Source organism: Opisthorchis viverrini (genome assembly GCF_000715545.1).
Source record: "Opisthorchis viverrini unplaced genomic scaffold opera_v5_171, whole genome shotgun sequence".
Classification (NCBI taxonomy): domain Eukaryota; kingdom Metazoa; phylum Platyhelminthes; class Trematoda; order Opisthorchiida; family Opisthorchiidae; genus Opisthorchis; species Opisthorchis viverrini.
In genome coordinates this window covers 826,261-845,904 of record NW_008751829.1, presented here as the reverse complement: position 1 = coordinate 845,904, position 19,644 = coordinate 826,261, and the positions used below count along the sequence as shown (strand labels likewise).

General features: G+C 45.1%; 2 protein-coding genes across 2 annotated transcripts in view; one reads left to right on the top strand and one right to left on the bottom strand.

Moving 5' to 3' along the window:
* Nucleotides 1-1,136: 1,136 nt before the first annotated feature.
* T265_07486 (hypothetical protein) lies at nt 1,137-19,313 on the top strand (the record flags this gene model as incomplete). The annotated part of the gene is made up of 5 exons (XM_009173019.1): nt 1,137-1,608; nt 7,212-7,394; nt 13,779-14,042; nt 16,944-17,234; nt 18,676-19,313. The coding sequence occupies 5 exons, from the start codon at nt 1,168-1,170 to the stop codon at nt 19,219-19,221; spliced, it is 1,725 nt and encodes a 574-aa protein (XP_009171283.1).
* Nucleotides 17,949-19,644, bottom strand: part of T265_07487 (hypothetical protein) — a gene marked incomplete at both ends in the record, with an annotated part of 5,841 nt that continues 4,145 nt past the window's right edge. Inside the window, one exon of the mRNA XM_009173020.1 lies at nt 17,949-18,092. Within this exon, the coding sequence (XP_009171284.1) occupies nt 17,949-18,092 (144 nt within the window). The remainder of the gene's footprint in view (nt 18,093-19,644) is intronic.

Below are 19,644 nucleotides of genomic sequence, written 5' to 3'. Positions count from 1 at the left end.
TTGTTGTTGCTGAAAAGTTAAAATCTTTTAAAGGGATAGGTCATATAGGATAATAAAGGAGTGATTGGAAAAGCAAAAACGAGTATTTGCTTTGCGATATTAGTGGCTGAGACAGACAACGACTGATACACTTTTGCAACTCGATGCATTAAATTTGGATTAGTGCGGCTTCAGCTATTGAGGGAAACGGGTTCACACGTCGGGGAAAATTTAGACCATTCTACTTCGACTGAAGGCAACAGAAGCAACTGTTCCTTTCGGTATTGTTACCCGGTATAAAAATCCTCCCACTGCTAGGATCTGAGCCTCAGTACTGAGCCCCTGTCCTGCCCCGAACTAAGAATTTTGCGGTTATTCGATTTTCGTGACTAGGCTAATTTGGCTTTCAAGCGTACGCCCAAGTCAGGAACATGATTTGTTGGTTTCGCCTTGAATGGATTTTGCCACTCAGTCAGTGTTCGGGCAGAATGCTTTAGTAGCGCGATTAATTAGACTCGACAATTGACCTGTGCGACTGCTGCATCCGGAACGTGATGGGGTTTGATGTAATAAATGGAGGTGAAAATACGGGCTTGCTTACCGCTTATCTTCTCCCTTAATTTTTAGTCCATTTTCATCTCAGTTTTGCGGTAGACCGTACTGGATGTAACAAGGATTAGCAATATAGAAAGACTGAACCGCGTAGCTGTCCCCCTAAGCTTAAACAATAATATTTTCAATTTTACTATGGGCGGAATAAATGAATGTTGCTGATGAGTAGTTTGAAAATGATGCCTGTGTTCCCCCCACCTACTACCTTCCGAAGACTTTCAGTCACATGTACTACATAACCTTTTTCCATGCCACGGGATGTGTTTTACGCGCCACAAAACATAGAATGGTCCAGTTAATTGCAACTCAGCTGACTACGAACTGACTGGAAGCTCTTACCCCCGGTGGATCATACACAGCTCATCTAATGTTTATTCGTACAATGAAATTTTCACATTTTTCAGCGTTTTCACGCATTCCGTTAATAATCCTTTCGCATTCCGTTAGATAATTCACATCCTTCGTGTAATCCGGTGCCGATCCGACCAACCGGGAGGAACGTCAACCAATTGGAATAGAGAAAATTTTCCGCAGCGTGGGCTCAAGGCGTTTGTTCGTTCCGTGGGCTTGTGAAATATGTTCCGCAACCAGTATGATCATGACGTTACCGTTTGGAGTCCGCAGGGTCGCATTCATCAGATTGAGTATGCAATGGAGGCGGTTAAACAGGGATCGGCCGCTATCGCTTTGAAAAATCAGGACCACGCATTGATTGTCGCGCTCAAACGAGCACCGTCCGAGTTATCTTCATATCAGGAAAAAATAGTAACGATAGATGACCATGTTGGAGTTGCTATAGCGGGACTGACTGCTGATGGACGTATGTTGAGTCGAATGATGCGCCGGGAATGCGCTGAAAACCGCTGGGCGTACGACGAGCCGCTTCCAGTTTCCAGGCTCCTGTCGGTGATATCCTTGAAGATGCAAATCCCCACTCAACGATACGGTAACCGGCCCTATGGTGCAGGGATGCTGGTGACAGGCTACGATGCTCTGGGTCCGCATGTATACTATTTGGTGAGTTCCGCCGATTTGCTGGTTCATAGAATCCTGCGTTAACGAAATTTAAACTTGAAAACCTCTCTGAACGTTCGTGGAATTCATTTGACTGGTGCTGGATAGTAGATGTGGGCTTTGCACGTTTTACTCAGTGGTGATTCGGACCTCCGTAATTTCTCATGGGGTTTGTAATGCAAAATCAGCCTCTTGCGCTCATTCAGACTGCCACCTACCTACCAGCAGGCAATTCAGAGGGTGGGTGTGCCTTNGGTTGATGGATCATGCACAACTCATCTAACGTTTTTACGTGCAATGATATTTTCACACTTTTCAACGCCTTCACGTATTGCGTTCATAATCAGTTCGCATTCCGTTGGATAATTCACATCCTTCGTATAATCCGGCGCCGACCCGACCAACCTAGAGGAACGTCAATGGATTGGAATAAATAAAATTTCCCGCGGCGTCACCGCACGCGAATTGGCGTGCGCTCAAGGCGTTTTTTCATTCTGTGGGCTTGTGAAATATGTTCCGCAACCAGTATGATCATGACGTTACCGTTTGGAGTCCGCAGGGTCGCATTCATCAGATTGAGTATGCAATGGAGGCGGTTAAACAGGGATCGGCCGCTATCGCTTTGAAAAATCAGGACCACGCATTGATTGTCGCGCTCAAACGAGCACCGTCCGAGTTATCTTCATATCAGGAAAAAATAGTAACGATAGATGACCATGTTGGAGTTGCTATAGCGGGACTGACTGCTGATGGACGTATGTTGAGTCGAATGATGCGCCGGGAATGCGCTGAAAACCGCTGGGCGTACGACGAGCCGCTTCCAGTTTCCAGGCTCCTGTCGGTGATATCCTTGAAGATGCAAATCCCCACTCAACGATACGGTAACCGGCCCTATGGTGCAGGGATGCTGGTGACAGGCTACGATGCTCTGGGTCCGCATGTATACTATTGAGTGAGTTCCGCCGATTTGCTGGTTCATAGAATCCTGCGTTAACGAAATTTAAACTTGAAAACCTCTCTGAACGTTCGTGGAATTCATTTGACTGGTGCTGGATAGTAGATGTGGGCTTTGCACGTTTTACTCAGTGGTGATTCGGACCTCCGTAATTTCTCATGGGGTTTGTAATGCAAAATCAGCCTCTTGCGCTCATTCAGACTGCCACCTACCTACCAGCAGGCAATTCAGAGGGTGGGTGTGCCTTCGCGCCACAGGTGTCTTGTTCTATCACCGATGGCGAGCTGTCTTTGACTTTTCCCGTCGTGATCGATCAGCAACTTTCGTGGCGGTTTCCTCTCTTTCCCAAACCGTTGACGTCGCCCTTAACTTATGCGCTGTTTCAGAGCAACAGACAAATACCAGGTCACTACACGATGGTTCGATCCACCTACCTCACTCGCAGTGCCTGGGTTTCTGTAGTAGTCTTTAAAGACTAGATATCCATACCGGAAGCTCCTCCGATTGCTTCTAATCGGGGCCAACCGATTTCTGGTAGATCGTTCGGAGCGCATGTGTCATGGGTGCAGCTTCATTGACTACAGTAAAAAACAAGAAGCTCGAGTGACTTAGAGGGCATGGATGAATCCTCACTGACGCGCGAGGATAGTAAGTTGTCATACTGGAAATCGTGCCATTTTTCTGAACGTTAGTGGTATGAGTTCGTATATAGCAATGAAGGCGAGGCGAAATTCATATTTGCGATGAAAACAAAGAATTATGGTTTCCAGAGCTTTTTTGTAATAGTGGATGCTGCAGATTCAGTTGTTTTACGGGAGTCGGTACAAATAACGTCAGTCTCCCCTTTCGTCAACATTCTGGAGAGTAGCAGGTTTGTTAGACAAGACCGTCTTGGAAATGCGGTTTTAACCGGTTAAGAATGGGTTTTGGAATTCCGGGCCTAATTCGACTCGGGTTTTGCTAAACAGATTGTGCGCCATGTAGTATGTATATCGTTCAGCTGTAGCACCCTTTCGGTGCCTAACTGCCATGCCATCCGAAGGCACGAGGGCTGGAATACTGTTAGGGGCCTTCACGCATTTCGCGCTGATCTTTGGAACTTTCTCAGAAAAGCCTTCCTCTTTTGCCTGTGACATGTTATTGGTATTCCGTACTCTGATTGCGGGTGCATATGGGAAGAAAAGTGCCGGTGAGAAATGTGTCCAAACAGCCTGTGAATCCCCTGATGACCCATGTGATCCTATAGCATCAACCACTTTTATTTTGACAGTGGGGGTATTTCAATTGAAAATGTGTCACTCCCCATCCTACTTATATAATCATCTTCCAGGACATCAAATAGTCTTTTTTGAAGAAGTCATATTGCTGCCTCTTTATTACAAGAGTCCTTTATGGAAATGAAGGTCAAGAGCAAGTATTTGGCCCCTTGGACGGAGTGATAGACTACTGTCTACGGGAGACCAACCAGGATAAACCCCGATTCTAAAGGAGCAGCAGACTGTATGAAGAAATCGGGGTTTTCCAAAAGCTTCCGTACACAAAGCGGTGTCCGTCAGGGATGCCCACTCTCTCCATTCCTTTTTAACTTCGTGATCGATGAAATAATGAGACGAACGCTGGAGGGTCTCCAAAACCCTGGTGTTCAAATAGCCTGTGAAGAGAATCTTATCGATCTGGAATATGCAGACGACATTGTTCTCATGTTCGAAGAGGAAAAACGGCGCAAGTGTTCTTGGATGAACTGACCAAAGTCATCCCGTCCTTTGGTATGCACTTTGCACCCACAAAGTGTATGGTTATGCTTGTGGATATGCAGTCACTGAACACACCACTTACAACCCANTCATGCTGTCGATGATGATGATGATGATGAAATCGGGGTTTTTACTCATTAGCGAACACTTGGGTAAAGGCCGCCCTGAGTACCTCGAGTGACTGATGTTTATCCGAGGGCGGTGAGACGCGAGCCCCAAGCTTCACAAGACAGCGGCCTTGTGAGTTTGGCCGTTCTCAATCAATGTACCCTGGCGATCCTCACTAGACGGATCCCTTCAGCCTTGAAGTTCACTGTGTGTGCGCGCTGAACGCGACCCCAGCGTTATACGATGACTTATTTTGCACCCTGTTGCTCAGTCAAAGCTTTGGTGACCCGGACACCATCGGCTCACGTTTCCTCACCAATTTCTAACGTGCGTAACAACCATTCTATTGTTAGTCATCCACTCTTACCCCACATATTCCTGCTAGCTGCCTGGTATTCTGCTCTTGGCTCGGATTTCCTCCGTGCCGACAGACCTGCAGCATAACTTTCACTTTTACTGATATCATGGATCGTCGTACCACGTTCACCCTCGTTACACTTAAGGTAACATACGTAACGATGCAACTTGTTCAGCAGACCGCGTTTACCAGTGCCATTCAGTCTCCGAGTATTGATGTTTTTTGTTTTCACTGAGATTCGGCTCCAAGACACATCGGCACTGATGCTGTCAAAGATGAAGATCGAGCAATCTGTTGAGAAAGACAAGCAGCACGGACATGGTCAAATTGGCTCCGCTTAAAGGACTCAAACCAGACAGGTGATCATAATCACTGACAGCGATGTTATATGAAAACGTCTCACTGCCGTGCAAGTATGCCTGTTTGTCTGAATAGAGCCTTATAATGGAAGAAAGAGAGAAATGTTTGCCAACCTACGGCAAACATCCGATTTACCTACACCTACACCTACACTCAGTCAGACATTTTGGATAGAAATTGGTAGAATGAGAACCACTGACGTCGGCTAGCCACCATATTGTTCAGTGTTTACAGAGCTCCCGTGCTCGAAACTTAATTGTACGGTCGTCAGACCTAGCTAACTTGGAGTGAAGGTGTCCAGCCCGACCGAAACCTGCCACCATGCCGTGATGGTTGGGCTTGGGTGCTGCACTAGTCCCACGGGCTAAACATCTTCTAAGTGTGCGACCTATGGTCAGAAATACTCAACGATATGGTGGCTAACTGACTTTAGTGGCGTCTATGTTGCCGTTTCCTATCCAGATTGTTCGACTAATTGTTGGAGGTCTAAGTACGTAAGATGTTTGTGGTACCATAGTCCTAGGTCACTTTTCCTGCCTCTTTGCTTCTTTCAGTGCAGTCATTTGCGCTCTTACATCAAAGCCATCGCATTCAGTTCATGGCTGTCTATTTTCCCGTTCCATCAGAGCGACATACAATACGAACTAATTGCCGTTGCCTTGGCCGAACCCCGTCACTCTCATTTCCCGATGATCGGAACTGTAGCACCTGGAACTGACTTGGTCTTTATACATGGTTTATAACTGATAAACCGAACTGAGGCAATTTTGGATGCCCAACATGGCTCAGTTTTCAACCATCCATTTTTACGGAGTATGTGGTGGGAACTTTGTCTGTCAACTGACGACGTCATCGAAATCATCGACGCCCTATGGCTATTTTGTTCTGCGACTCTTGGCACAAGCTTCGGTGGCTGTACCACGTTTTCCGAATGCTACTCAGCCATCTGCGTGGACACGCATTATATATCAGGCCGTTGGTGAAGTGGAGTAATTCATGAGGAGGCCGGGCGGCAGTACCAAGGAAGATGGCGTCACTCAGCGCATTTTCTGAGGGAGCGTCCGTGCCATTGAAGACAGTTTTGAATCGCTTTCGATGCCCGCCGAGTGTAGTGGCACCTTCGCTCGGTAGAATAATTGGGCAACCGTTCAGTCTATCCCACGTTGAAACCACGTCGGTAAGGTAGGAGCCAACGGTCAAACTGAAGAGGTCAGACTGCAGCGTGGTACGGCAGCAGAGCATCATGAGTCGAACACTGATGTTATGCTGTTGATAATTGCGACGATGATGCCTTTTTACAGGCTTGTCCACGCGGACAGTGATTTATCTTTTCATCTGACCGTTCTGTAGGATGACGGAACTCGAGTGTTTGAAAGAGTAGAATTGAAAAATAATTTCCCTGCAAGTGGAATTTAAGCTAGTCGGCGGATTCATGCTCGTTCTGTGGAACTGCGTAGTCAGCCGAAGCCTTTTTCATTATCCGATCTGTTGCGAATTCGAAAAGCATTGGTGATGGTGAGCGACACTGCTGCACACAATCGGCGGCATATGTCAATAATAAGGTACTCTCTGGGGTCCGCAGTGAAGGATGGGGTGTGCGATTAGGAGGGAAACTAAAGCACTCTTTTCATCTTGCTATTTTTCTCAGCGCCTTGATGTATCAGTTATCCCTTAACATCATTAAGAATAGACTGTTAAGTTTTTGCTACCGGAAGCATAACAGGTAAAACTTGAAAGCTAGCCACTTTTGAGGTTGTCTCTATATCCTCATACGTCAAACAAGCAGCGCAGGCAATCTTTGGTGGACCTCTCGTCGAGCTTATAGTATCCTCAGCCGAATGCAGGTTGTTTTGTGGTTGAAGAGCTAGTGGAGCACTTTACCAGTCACAACGTTTCTTTGCAATCATCTGTTTATTACGGCCCTTTAACAAAAGTAAACTCTTGTTGATCTATGTCCGTAGCTTTGAACTTTGAAGATCAGAACACCAGTAGAACCTTTACAAAACTGCTATTTACTTTTTTGACTTCACCTGATGGTTCCACTTTTGTGTTATTGCTCCGTTCTTCTCAGTGTCCCTCTTCGAATGCTTACGATTGCAAGGCGATTGCAATCGGTTCCAGATCTCAATCGGCTAGAACATACTTGGAGCGACACCTAGAGGAGATCAGCGTGGCATCTTTGGACGAGCTGATTTACCATGGTTTGAAAGCCCTCAGTGGTACCTTACCGAACGAAGTTGAGATAACAACCAAGGTTCGTAATCCCGTGGCTTATAATCAGATGTTCCGTTATGACGCGTATTTCTTGATCATTTAAGGTGTGTGTATTTCATAGCTTCTTTTTTGCAATGGGACCCTATCTCTGAGTCCGCTAAATTTGAATTGAAGTCTTGGAAAAGAGAGACAGATGAGTAACTGAAAGACACATCGCTTTCGGCTCTACGTGCGACAGATGCAATTCACATCTTACACTTACGCGAGGCTGTGAGACCCTGCAGCTACACTTTTTGGATGTTTCTGCTCTTTTCAAGAAGCTGGGTTATATATGGAGTACAGTATGACAGCTCAGTGGTTAAGGCGCCAGCTCACGGGCCGGAGGGTCTGTGGTTTGAAACCAACCTCAGTATTCCTAGCCCTTTTGTCTCCTTCCGTTGGTATGACAGCTAGGCACCGAAGGGGTGCTACAGCTGAACGACTCAGTTAATGAGCAAACTTCCACGGCAGTCTGTCATGTGTTTGAGTGTAAGCTAATTTCAACAGCTAAACAAGAAGAATCATGCCCTTAGTGAAATGATCAATGTACCCCTTTTCCCGCCTGAAAAGTGTTTTTGGTACCATAAATGTGAGTACCGGTGATGATGGTATGTGCAACCATCAGTTGAACTGCCATCGATCGCTATAAAGGCTGAATATGAGGTTGTACACCTCATATTTTGTCACTAAATCAATGAGACAAATTGTTCCATAGTTTCATTGTCTTACTGCATTTCTCTGACGAAGGACCTTTCTAGCAGCACCGTTGTTTTATCAGTTTCAATGTTCAATAATCATGAAAGAGGACTTGGTGAAATAACGGTCTCCGTCGATGTGCATATTCACACAGTTGTGCTAAGCCCGCCTGGTAGGATTGTACGAAACTCTAAAGGTTCCTCAAGAGGGGCAGAACACGGTCTGTATAGTCCATGTGAGCACGTTTATCGGCGGATAGACAGTCCACCCGCAATTTCAGGGAAGGCTGACAACCTGAGTGTCGTCCGCGCACAGCCAAATTCATCGTACAAAAGAGCAGGCAATATTTGTACCGTAGCCGGGGATCCTTAAATAGTTTGCACATTCTGTGGTTCACCGTTGTGTACCGGAGCCATACGGTATCCGAGGCTCGGACCCTTTTGATGAAATAACCCTACTTGCTACTGGCGATATTTAAATCTTGCCAATCATTGTGGAAAAGTTTAAACTATAGCCTGTTATTTTCCATTCACCCGAGTAGACCGCGGCTATCCTATCCGCCAGAATATGCTTCAGTTAGTCCATAGAATCTACTAGGTTACAGCTATCACTCTCTGTCTTATTGGAAAACGAGGGCGAATCGTTTGAACAGTATTTTGGGGGATAAAAGTTAAACAGTAAAATAAACTACCTGAGTGATTCGGTTTTGTTTGCTTTTCAAGTGCGTCGTCTTGCAAGAGAATTGAACCTTTCAGGTCTGATAACTCGAGACTTAATGGAAAATTTAAATGATTCATGTGGCTTGATGAGCTCCCATTGAAAACGGTGAGAAAGAATATTTTTTGAGGGCAAACATTTGGTACAGAGCCCTTTGTGATGGTCGGTTGGTATTTCCCATCTATAGCTCGCGCGAACTGGCGAGAGACAGACGCACCTTGCAGCAATTACTGTACGGAGGATTTTCTCAGCATTTACTGATTGACTCTCCAAGTCGAACGCTAATATGAATGAATTGGCAATATGGTTGACCAAGGAATGATGTAATGTGCGTCGCTCATCTACCAGTTATCTATACTTTATTGTGTACGGCATTGGTCTTGTCCAACCATCATGAATGGCCTAGCAACATCTGGTTCCTTACGTTAACGACTGTCGCGGTTTGAAGGCTTAAAATATGGGTCAACGTGGCTCATATTGACTTGCTATGATTCTACGGAATTACAGAGAATAACGAAAACCGTGTTTTCTAAAAAAAAGATTTGTTCAGGCAGAACAACAAAGCGAAGAAATTTGCCGGACAGTCATTTGCTGTTTGGGAAGCGCAGTCACGCAGCGTCATGAAATATGAAGCAGTATGGTGCATTAGTCTTTTTGGAAGGCTGAAAGACTGGAGGAAATCAAAATAGAGTACGGTAGATTAAAGCGTTACACACATGGTTCTTGAGGGCACTGAAGAAAACGTGTAGCCAAATTGCAATTTCTTCATATGATCCCATGTGTCGATTCAGGGTGAAGTCGTCGTTCAGCTGTAACACCCTTCCGGTGCCTAGCTGCCATGCTACCCGAAGGAAGCACGAGGGCTGGGATACTGCCAGGTTGCCCAAGCCCAGACAGGGGAAGTCGAGAGGCGGAGGTCGGGTTGCAACCACGGACCTTCCTATTAGTAAATTCCCGCTCTAACCACTTGAGCCATCTCCCCCCCCCCCCGATAAACCAGCAGCAATATCACTCAACATTACTGAGTGTGTACGTAACCGACCTACCGGTCACTCAATTGACAACTAAGGTCATCACTGGGTGGAGTTCATAGCGTGCTCAACTCATTCCTCGGGAGGAGTTCTGTTTAACCTCAGAACTATTCGCCTATTTCCTGAGTTCAAGTTAAGAAAATTTCGTTCCGCCAATGAATTTCCCACTCTGTTTACCGTTCATTCAAAACAATTCAGCTGCGATCTCGTTCTTTACACTTTTTTTCAGAATTGCTCCCTGGGTATCGTTGGGAAATCCTGCGACTTCACCATTTACGAAGACGATAGCGTCGACAAGTTTTTGAAAATGTTCGAGGCCAAACAGCGAGAGGAGCAGTCTCCACCTAGTGATACTAGCGTGGTCCCGACTCCGATGGAACAGGACCAACCAGCCTCGTGATTGAAATACATTGTTTGATTTGACTTGTCGGTTTCCATTGCCCCGTTGGTTTTTGTAATAAACCTGAATTTGAAAATGTATCTGTTCTGGACCGAGCAAACAGTTTGTGTTCATCACTTTCGCTGCTTACCATTCATCTTGTTTTTGCGAGTTATCACGGGAATTTCATCCATGGTTTCATAGGATTTGTTGTAGTTAGACGTCTTTTCATCTCGTTTTGGTGGTTTGCTGGGAAACTCAATCATACAGTTCTTGACTTAACCTAAAAGCTTCGGTCGCTCTGCGAACATTCAGAGCGATTCAGTCAACTAAGTGCCTTCACTTCATTTGTACGAGACGAGTCATAGAGAATATCCTGTTTGGAATATATTCAGGACCACACCCAAGAGTCCCTTGTTCTGGGCTAACACAATCTGCGACGTGCCTTCTGGGGTTACCGTTCATTTTTTGACCGTGAAAATTAGGGTTTTTCTCTAGTGTCTGATTATAACGGATACACCAGAGAATTCACTAACCGCAGATAAAAGGCCAGTTTACCAGACAGCGACATCACTTCATGTGCTGAAGTTTCTAGATTGAGTTTTCTCCAAGTTAAAGAAATCAGTGGTTGTATGTCTTGCACACCTCTCCAGATTCTAGTGAATACCCAATCGTTTTTGCGGAGTGTGATTATGCTGCGTGCCTAATGTCAGTACGCTTGTTGACAGACATAGATATGATAATAATATGTGGTACTACGTTGGTACGGACTGTCGAAGCATATTTTTTCATGACACACCACACTACTTATAAAGGTCCTGGAGACTCAGCCCACTACGAGTATCGGTCTTCGTGAGTCTCATCAGCTGAGTCTCGTACACCGGGTTGATTTGCCAACCGTGTTCAAGTAGAATATAAAGTTGATGAAAACTACTTGACAAAATCGGTAGTGGGAATTCGGGGGAGTTTTCATCAATCTACCGTTGGTGTGTCCCTCCAACTAAAGGAATTTATTCGATATAAAGAAAATTGATGCGGTTGTGCTTTCTGATTAGAGTTAACATACTATAAGGATGAGGTTTTTCAGGGCTTTAATTTTTAAATGCGCCATTTTATCATTTTTAATTTCAGCGTAATTGTCACCATTAGAATTATCAAGATGGTAGTATTGTCTTGCGAACTAAGACTCCGTACTCTAGATACTGATCATCAACTTGTCCTCCACCGATACTCAGTCGGCTAGTTTTGACCGAACTACATGTGTGGGTACGGTGACGTGTTTACAGCAGTCGGGGAACTTAGGGTTTAGCTTCCCGTTTACCCTGCGAGCGGCAAAAGAATTACGTAACTTGAACTCTCCATATACTTCAGGGCGTGACGGGCGTCAAGACATGCGTGGCGAAGATTTTATACTGAGGGTAGAGCATTGTCCATTGGTATATTGGTAGGTTCTCACGTGAATTACCTAATAGTTTGTGGTCTCTTGTTTTAATCAAAGCGGTAAAAATCCTCCATTAAGAAGACTTATTTAGAAACACTGCTTCCAGGAGCGTTTCTGAATTACGTTTAGACTAATTATCGTCACTCACCATCATCGACAGGATGATGTCAGTGTTTAACACCGATGCTTCGCTGCCGTATTATCTTCATTGTTCCCGTTACAATTAGGGACACTCCACCGGACCAAACAAAAGACAATAAAAACAGTACAGAAGGTGGGGAAACCCCCAATGTAGGTACAGTGCACTGCTTGGTGACAGCTTTTACCTACCTTATTCATGTGATCTTTACGGGTGGGGACACGTGCTTGCTGTTCGAGTCCTTAGCTGCATACTGTTCTTAGTTTCGAACGCACTACGACAAGAGCAACTAATGCGTAAACTGCAATGCAGGCAAAACAAATCTAGTTCGTCGAGTGTCATCAGGTAAAAGTCTGCATCCGATGCATGTGGCGCCATTTTTAAAATCATATATATATATATATATCTTGGAACAAACGTCCTGATTGTTTTTCGGTGTTCATATCCACAGCACTTTTGTTTTGACAATAGTCCAGTTCCTGACTCAATCACTGTGACAAACTAGTACGAAAGCGCAAAGCACTACCTGAGTTTCGCTCTTCTTAGGGCCTGCCAACAGTCTATTTGTTTAGAAGTACCGGGATTTGGAGCCCAGACTCCCGACTACTTAACAAGCCAACCATGGGCGCACTTAAATTATCGCACGGAATAGACGAACATGTTTGTACTTGGCAGTGCGGTTGGTAGTTGGTCGTTTCAAAATCACCTGTTGGTTTAAATGCCTAAAGCGAAAGCTGTACGGGTGTTCTTTTGACAAAGTGACTCCATATGCCAATCTTTGAATGTACTTGCTCCTGAACTGCAGGATCGCCTCTAACCTTGACTTAGTTTGGCGAGTTGTACGAGCTCATTAGATAGCTGATTTGGTCGTGTTGTGTGGGACGATGCCTCGGTTTCGTTAAAATCCCTAATCACTACACTTTTTAATTGGGTTCCATGAACACGATTCTCTGTATTATCTTCCTACAATAGATCTTTAGCATTCAGGACATTTAGGTGTACAGGATCTATTCTCCTTGGTTGTGTTTCCACAAACGTCGCCTTTATTGGGTCAAACTAGATTAGCTTGTGTTTGGTTTATTTCTGCAGCAATGATGCCAAGATGGGTCACCTGCTATTGATATCGCTTGCTCGTAGTAACACGGATGTGTTCTAGCAGTGTTCGACTTTTGAGAGACGAGTAGTGTAGGTATGGACTTATTTAAGGAACTGACGGAACTGTGACGAACAGCACACATCACGAACTGTTTTTTTTTCGGAAAGTGGCATGGGCTTAGCAGTTGTGTTAAAGTTCGGTCACCGCATAGTTCCCATATTTTGGGCGTGGAGGCGTTATACCTTAGCTTAGAGTTAAAGTTCTCACGGTTTTTACGGCACAATGTACCGAATTCCAGGTTGTTTTTACAGTGCCACGGACATGAAAAAGCCTACCGATCAATTTCATATGCGCATAACTTCAAGTTTAAACTGTTGCTGCGACGTCAGTTTTTCACCGATTTGTCGTAGCTACAACTCCACAGAATGTATACATTGTTACTGGGTCCTTTTGCCAACAGAATGCAAGCTTTGCATGCGGACATTAGGCATTGTGGCCTTGAAAAGCGGTGAGCTGGTATAAAGTTGGACGGCACCAAGAGAGGGGAATTTTATATCAAATTGACTACTTTGGCGGTTCAGGGGTTCTGCCAAGCTGCGTTCTCAGTCTTTGCCACGCTCCTTAAAACAGTTCATATGATATCTCGCGCTCTCGAAACCAGTGATATATAGTAACTGATAAATAGATTCGCCCCTTTTTCTGCAAGTGCGATATTAAAACTACGACCCAGACTTCAAAGGAGAATAGTAGTGTCGGTTAAGTATAGAATACTTCCAAGGAGTTCTAGCAACCTTTCTATCGTTGTCAAGGGAGCGCCTAAATGTTTGTCCGGTTGGTATCACCGGGTGTCCAGGCGCTGATCCCCGCGTGTCTCTGTTTCTTACAGGCTTATGCGACTAGCACACAGTTGTACAATTGGCATTTCACACCTTCCGATTTGACTCAGCAGCGCCAAGAATGCAATGCGAACGCCCGGAAACGACTCAAACAATTGCCACCGGCAAACAGAGCTGAGGCGGTACTGATAGACGATGGAGAGGATCAGCAACTGGGTCTTGATCCGGACGAAGAGTTCAGTATTGTCAAACACTACATTTATTTGATGAAAGCGCTGTTTGACAAGTTCACGAACCCGCGAGTTCCTAACGAGGTTAGTACTCTCCATGGGTATTGACTACACTTTGGGGTACACTGGAATTAATTTTACAGACGCAGTCTGTGATTTATCTTTCATGAGGCCCTTCCGTTGACACAGCCTTGTACTTTTTTGGGTATTCCTAATTTTTGCATGTCAATAGTTCATCTTTCTGACAAGATATTGACCGGTCTGATATCAAATTTCATCTGTCTATATTGGACCAGTGGCTTGGTTATCATGAAGGCATGTTATTTGCCCCTGAGCGATGCAGTTTCAAACTCTCGACTTCCCCTGTCTAGGCTCGGGCGACCTAACAGTATACTCGCTCTCATGCTCCCTTAGGGTGGCAATGCAGCTAGGCACGGAAAGGGTGTTACAACTGAACGATTATCTTATTATAGACTTCATCGTTGTTTTCGTCCGTCCCTGGGGCAGAAGGGCATTATGGCAATAAAACATGCTGCTACAACAAACGCACTGGCTTTATTGTCTTGTTAGTTTGCAGTTGCTCTGAGCACAAACCCCTAACCTTCACCGCAATGTCATGGTTAGTTTCACCCTATAACTGCTGGGCTGCCCCATTCATTGCACAAAGCCGTAGCCGAATGGATATTCGGACGACTGACTCCACCAAAGAGATTACTGGGACGGCTAATGCAAGCTGAATCATCCATGCGTCCTATAAACTGAGACGGTAGTGGATGTTTCTGTTTCAGGTGGGCGTGCGTAATAACTTTGGCAAGTCGATTCCATCCCATCATAAAAACAACATAACCAGTCTGAAATCCGCTCTGGGTCATTCATTCCATTCACTGTGTCCATGATTGATGCATAAAAATTCTTCATTGATCACGGTTTATCGGGCTGGGTCTGTATTATGGCGGACCAATTTCCAGTCATTCTCGAAGTTTTTACGGATCTTTATTGGAACAGTCTGTTGGGAGCACTTCTGTAGATCGAAAGGGTTAATTTATCTGATCTAGGGAGGAATTCCTCCAAAAAATATCATCATCATTGTCAGCTGTAATAACGGCGTACTCGTCGTACAGTGGTTGTAGCTGCCGAAGTTTCGTTCACCGATGATTTGGGAGGAAGGGTAGGTAGCTGCGCATTGCAGGCGGAGCTGATAAATTAGTGCATAAATCCAGCACTGTCAGTGGGCTATCAAGTGTGGGGGGGGGGTTTTGGAAAAGGAGCTGTGCGTTGAAGGCAATAGCTTGGATGCACGAGCACCATTGGGGGCGCGACTGGGCCATGTTTGACAATGTCTCTAGCCATCGATGTGGCCCGTCTCGGGGTCCCCATCCGGGAAGATGGCAGTGATCAACGTAACTGAGTTTGCTGGTAATGGCTTTTATACTTCGCTGCCAAGTCATTGTTTGACCGCCTCTGGTCCTCTTCCAAAAAATATGCTGAGATTGTTTTTGAAGATATTGGAGTGAACCACAGAACTATCTGTTGACCTCATATATCTTGAAAATATGAACTACTTATGTTGTTGAAGGCACAGTGTTGGCTGGTAAAAGTTTTTTCCTTTAGTAAAACGGATCAATATGGGATCAAGTTTGTGGTGACTGTTTACAGTGAAACGGAAACTGTGCGTATATTGATGTCCTCTCTGAACGGCAGCGATGAGGGATTCGAACCTCAAGAAAAAACAAGATTACCTGACCCCGGTTACTGGTCCCTTCATGTGATGCCTACCATCGATTGCTGTTATTTTTGGTGTACAGATGAACGAGATTCTTGTTTATGGGGAAAAATATGCTGAGGCATTCAAAGGTGCATTGAAAAAGCCGATTTTTTTTATCCGTAATACGCTGGTTCGAACCGAGATACCTCCAGACTAATCGAGCTTGAAAAGCCATTATTCCAAATTATCAGACTAGTGATCATACCCCTTCATGTCAATATACCCCTCACTTTTTTCCAGGTAGACAGGTATAGGAAACTGACGCAGTTGGGTGTTTTTTCTGGTGTTAACAGAGGGAGCTTACGCCGTTCACTTATCAATGCTTGGGCGAGATGGCCCAAGTGGTTAGAGCGCGAATTTACTGACCGGAAGGTCCGTGGTTGGAACCTGACCTCTGCCACTCGACTTCCCCTGTCTAGGCTTGGGCGACCTAGCAGTGTCCCAGTGCAACCTTCGGGTGGCATGGCAGTTAGCCACCGAAAGGGTGCTTCAGCTGAACAGCAGCTGAACGCTTAACAATTCTTGCGATAAATCCTTCCTGGTTCCTTGCCGATTTTTGCTAAAAGTGCGATCATTTTTCAGTGGACGACCTGGTCGCATAAGACAATGTTTATCTGAGTGGCTATCGCAGAAAATGATATGAAAGTGGCGACTTTGAACTAGCGATTCAACAAAAAGCCATGGATCTGGCAAAGTTCCAATCTTCGTCCAGATGAGTTCTCTAGTCCGCTGCTATGTATGTTGAGAAGGAACTATAGAGGCAAGCCTAAGTTGTGTTTCCAGGAAACTTCAGTCCACTTTGGTCGTTAGCTGCCTTCGGGCTGATCGGTAACCTGCTTTAGCAGTCAGTTAGAAGCTGTCTTCAGCGTGAACTGTTTAGCAATAGCTTCAGATTTGCCAATTTTTCCAGTTTGGGCGTTTGTATTCGAACGGAACAGCTATTCTCCTGTGGAGCGCACGCACAGTCATCGCTTGCTTCTTGCTGACAACCCATTCGTGTTTGCCTGTTTGTGAAAAACGGATGCCAGCTTATCGTGTTGTGATTCAGAGACATAACTAAGGGTTACCTTCCGGGTTTTCACATAAGATTGTCCGATGTTTCTCTTTTTTGTTTGCTGCCTGTTTACTGGTCATTGTTACTCGTTATTACATGTAGCACCTTGGGCATCTTCCTGCCCAACTACCGTCTTCCTTTCATCTTATATTGTCTTTTGGTACAGGTTTACGGATTCGCTGCCACCTACCTCAAGCGCTTCTATCTTCGACACTCTGTCATGGATTTCTATCCGCGCGAGATGATGTTAACTTGCCTGTATGTGGCTTGCAAGGCCGCCGATTTCCCAATCGGATTGCAGGCATTCATAGCGCACATTCCACGTAACCAGGAGCGATACAGTAGTTTCATCATCAACTCAGAACTCTTTCTGCTGGAGTCGTTAAACTATGACCTGTGGGTTTTCACCCCCTACCGACCACTGATGGGCCTCATAATCGATTTGTTGGCATACCAGGTTGGTCTTCCTGAGTGTTTCCACTCATCGGTGTAGTTGGCGTGGTTTAGTACATGCATCGGCATTCTTCAGTTAGGTAGTTGTTAACTTTCCCTCGTGGAAGAGTTTGAAAGCCAAAATTTTCCCTTTTTGGACCGTCCTTTTCTATCCAGATAGTCTGCTTGAGTGTTAGAGTTGTACACATATCGGATGTTGTAGTTCAACCCTAGGTCATCCTCCCTGTCCCATTTCTTCCTTGTTTCTTTTTCAAGGCTTTCTTGAAGTAGATTGGCACGGTTGTATTGCAGTGAGTTACCAGTGTTCTGATCTGGTGTTTCTGTCGGGGATATGTCGATGGAACTGCGATTAAAACAACAATTTGTCCAAAGACAGAACTTAAGCTCGGTTATGATCATTTTTACATTATCACGTGATATTGGAAAACAGAACTGACTTGCCTAGACGGTGACAAACTAAAAAACAAGCGAAGTTTACGCATCGTTCACATTAGAGGAAATCACATAGAACCGCTTTTCTCCCTGTTGTCTTGTTCGTCTTTCTACAGCTCCCTCGAATCTGTGCCGGACATGCAGTTCACATTTGTTTATTGACGCCAACTTCTGGATGTTCACAGTTTAGAGGAAAGTCCTTAGCTTGATCTCCAATACCTCTTCCGAGATACGGTGCTTTGTTTTAAATTTCCGCGAACCATTCATCTTTTATGGGCAGGTTGGCTCAGTGGTTAGAGCGCGAATTTATTGACTGGAAGGTCCGTGGTTCCAATCCGACATCTGCCTCTCGACCTCCCCTGTCTAGGCTTGGGCAACCTGGCGGTATGCCAGCCTTCGTGCTTCCCTCGGGTGGCATGGAAGTTCGGTTCTGAAAAGGTGCTACAGCTGAACAATTATTTATTTATTGTTATTATTTCTAGGCTATAGGAATTCTATTTCTCCGTGGATTCTCTTTTATTCTGAAAAAGGGTAAATGCTGATATTCGATGTATTTGGTTGGTGAAACAAATGTGCACGATAAGTAGTCGCCAGTCAAGTTGGTTAGTCGAACCAGCGCCGTTCAGAGCACACTCCTTACTCTCTCCGGGCACTTTTGATGTCAGTCACTTCTCGTCAACTGCGATCTGGAACATACGAAACGAACCAGTTGTTTCCCAAAGCGCTGTTATGGCGCCTCCTACTGTGTTTAATAACTTCCAGGCCCCAGGAGGTCCCTTAGTGATTAATACCTTGTCAAGGTTGATGCCTGGTGAAGCTAGGACAAAATAGGTTTCAAACTGGAGTTGGTAGACCTGCAATTTTGACACTGTGTGAACTAGCCTTTGCAAGGGGTACCACAACGGAATGGTGTGTTTTCTGCCATCATGAAATACTTGCTTGATTCTACCCAAAAATTACTCATATCTCTTTATTTACTCTCGGTCTTTCTTTTTGGCTCTTTTTATCTGTAGAAACATATCCATGCATTGAGTTCGAATTCAGCGTTTGACTGGTGCCCAGACGAGAAAGCCATGGCACAGGAGTTACATCGTGAAGGCGTTGATTTAATCAGTTTGTGGTATCAAACAGATCTGTGCCTCACAGTGCACCCAAGCCAGTTTGCACTGGCAGTTCTTGTCGAGTTAGGTTACACACGACCCAGTTTGGATGTGGAATCTTTCATTCGAGATGAAATTTGCGGTTGCCATCCCATCCAAAAACCTACGAAGCCCGAAGAAAGTGACGACGAAACAGATGATGAAGAGGAAGATGAGAATTCGAAGGTGACAGAGAAAAACGTAAAGATCAGTCCTGATGAACGTTGGAAACAGCTATCGGAACGCTTGGCATTCATTCGTGACGTTGTCACTCGGTTTGACTTCGTTGTTAGCTTGGAGCCGATGAACGAGGAAGAGCTTAAATTGGAACAGTGTCGCAACCCGCTGTACAACGTAGATTCCGAAGAGTATGCCGAGGCCAAAGCGCGTGCGGATAGCCTGTTGGCTACATTAGAGTGATTATTTTGTACCATTCTTGTTGAGACTTTGTAAATATCTATTTTTTAAGTAATACGTTTGGGTCCCATAAACCGGGGGGAGGGACACTTCACGTACGCTGTAGTATTCGGGTGTTGCCTGCTTTATCCCTCGGTGGCGTCGCGCAATTATCACGTTGTGTGGTTGTAGCGCTTTTAAAAACAGGTCACATAAGCGAAAGACGGATGATTGGCAGCTGCTTGTCTGCCAAGCTGGGCTGAGAAAAAATTTCGCCATCAACCGAATGGACATCTTCCCTCGGTGGCGCAATTATCACGTTGTGTGGTTGTAGCGCTTTTAAAAACAGGTCACATAAGCGAAAGACGGATGATTGGCAGCTGCTTTGCTTGCAAGCTGGGCTGAGAAAAAATTTCGCCATCAACCGAATGGACATCGCTAGGTCAT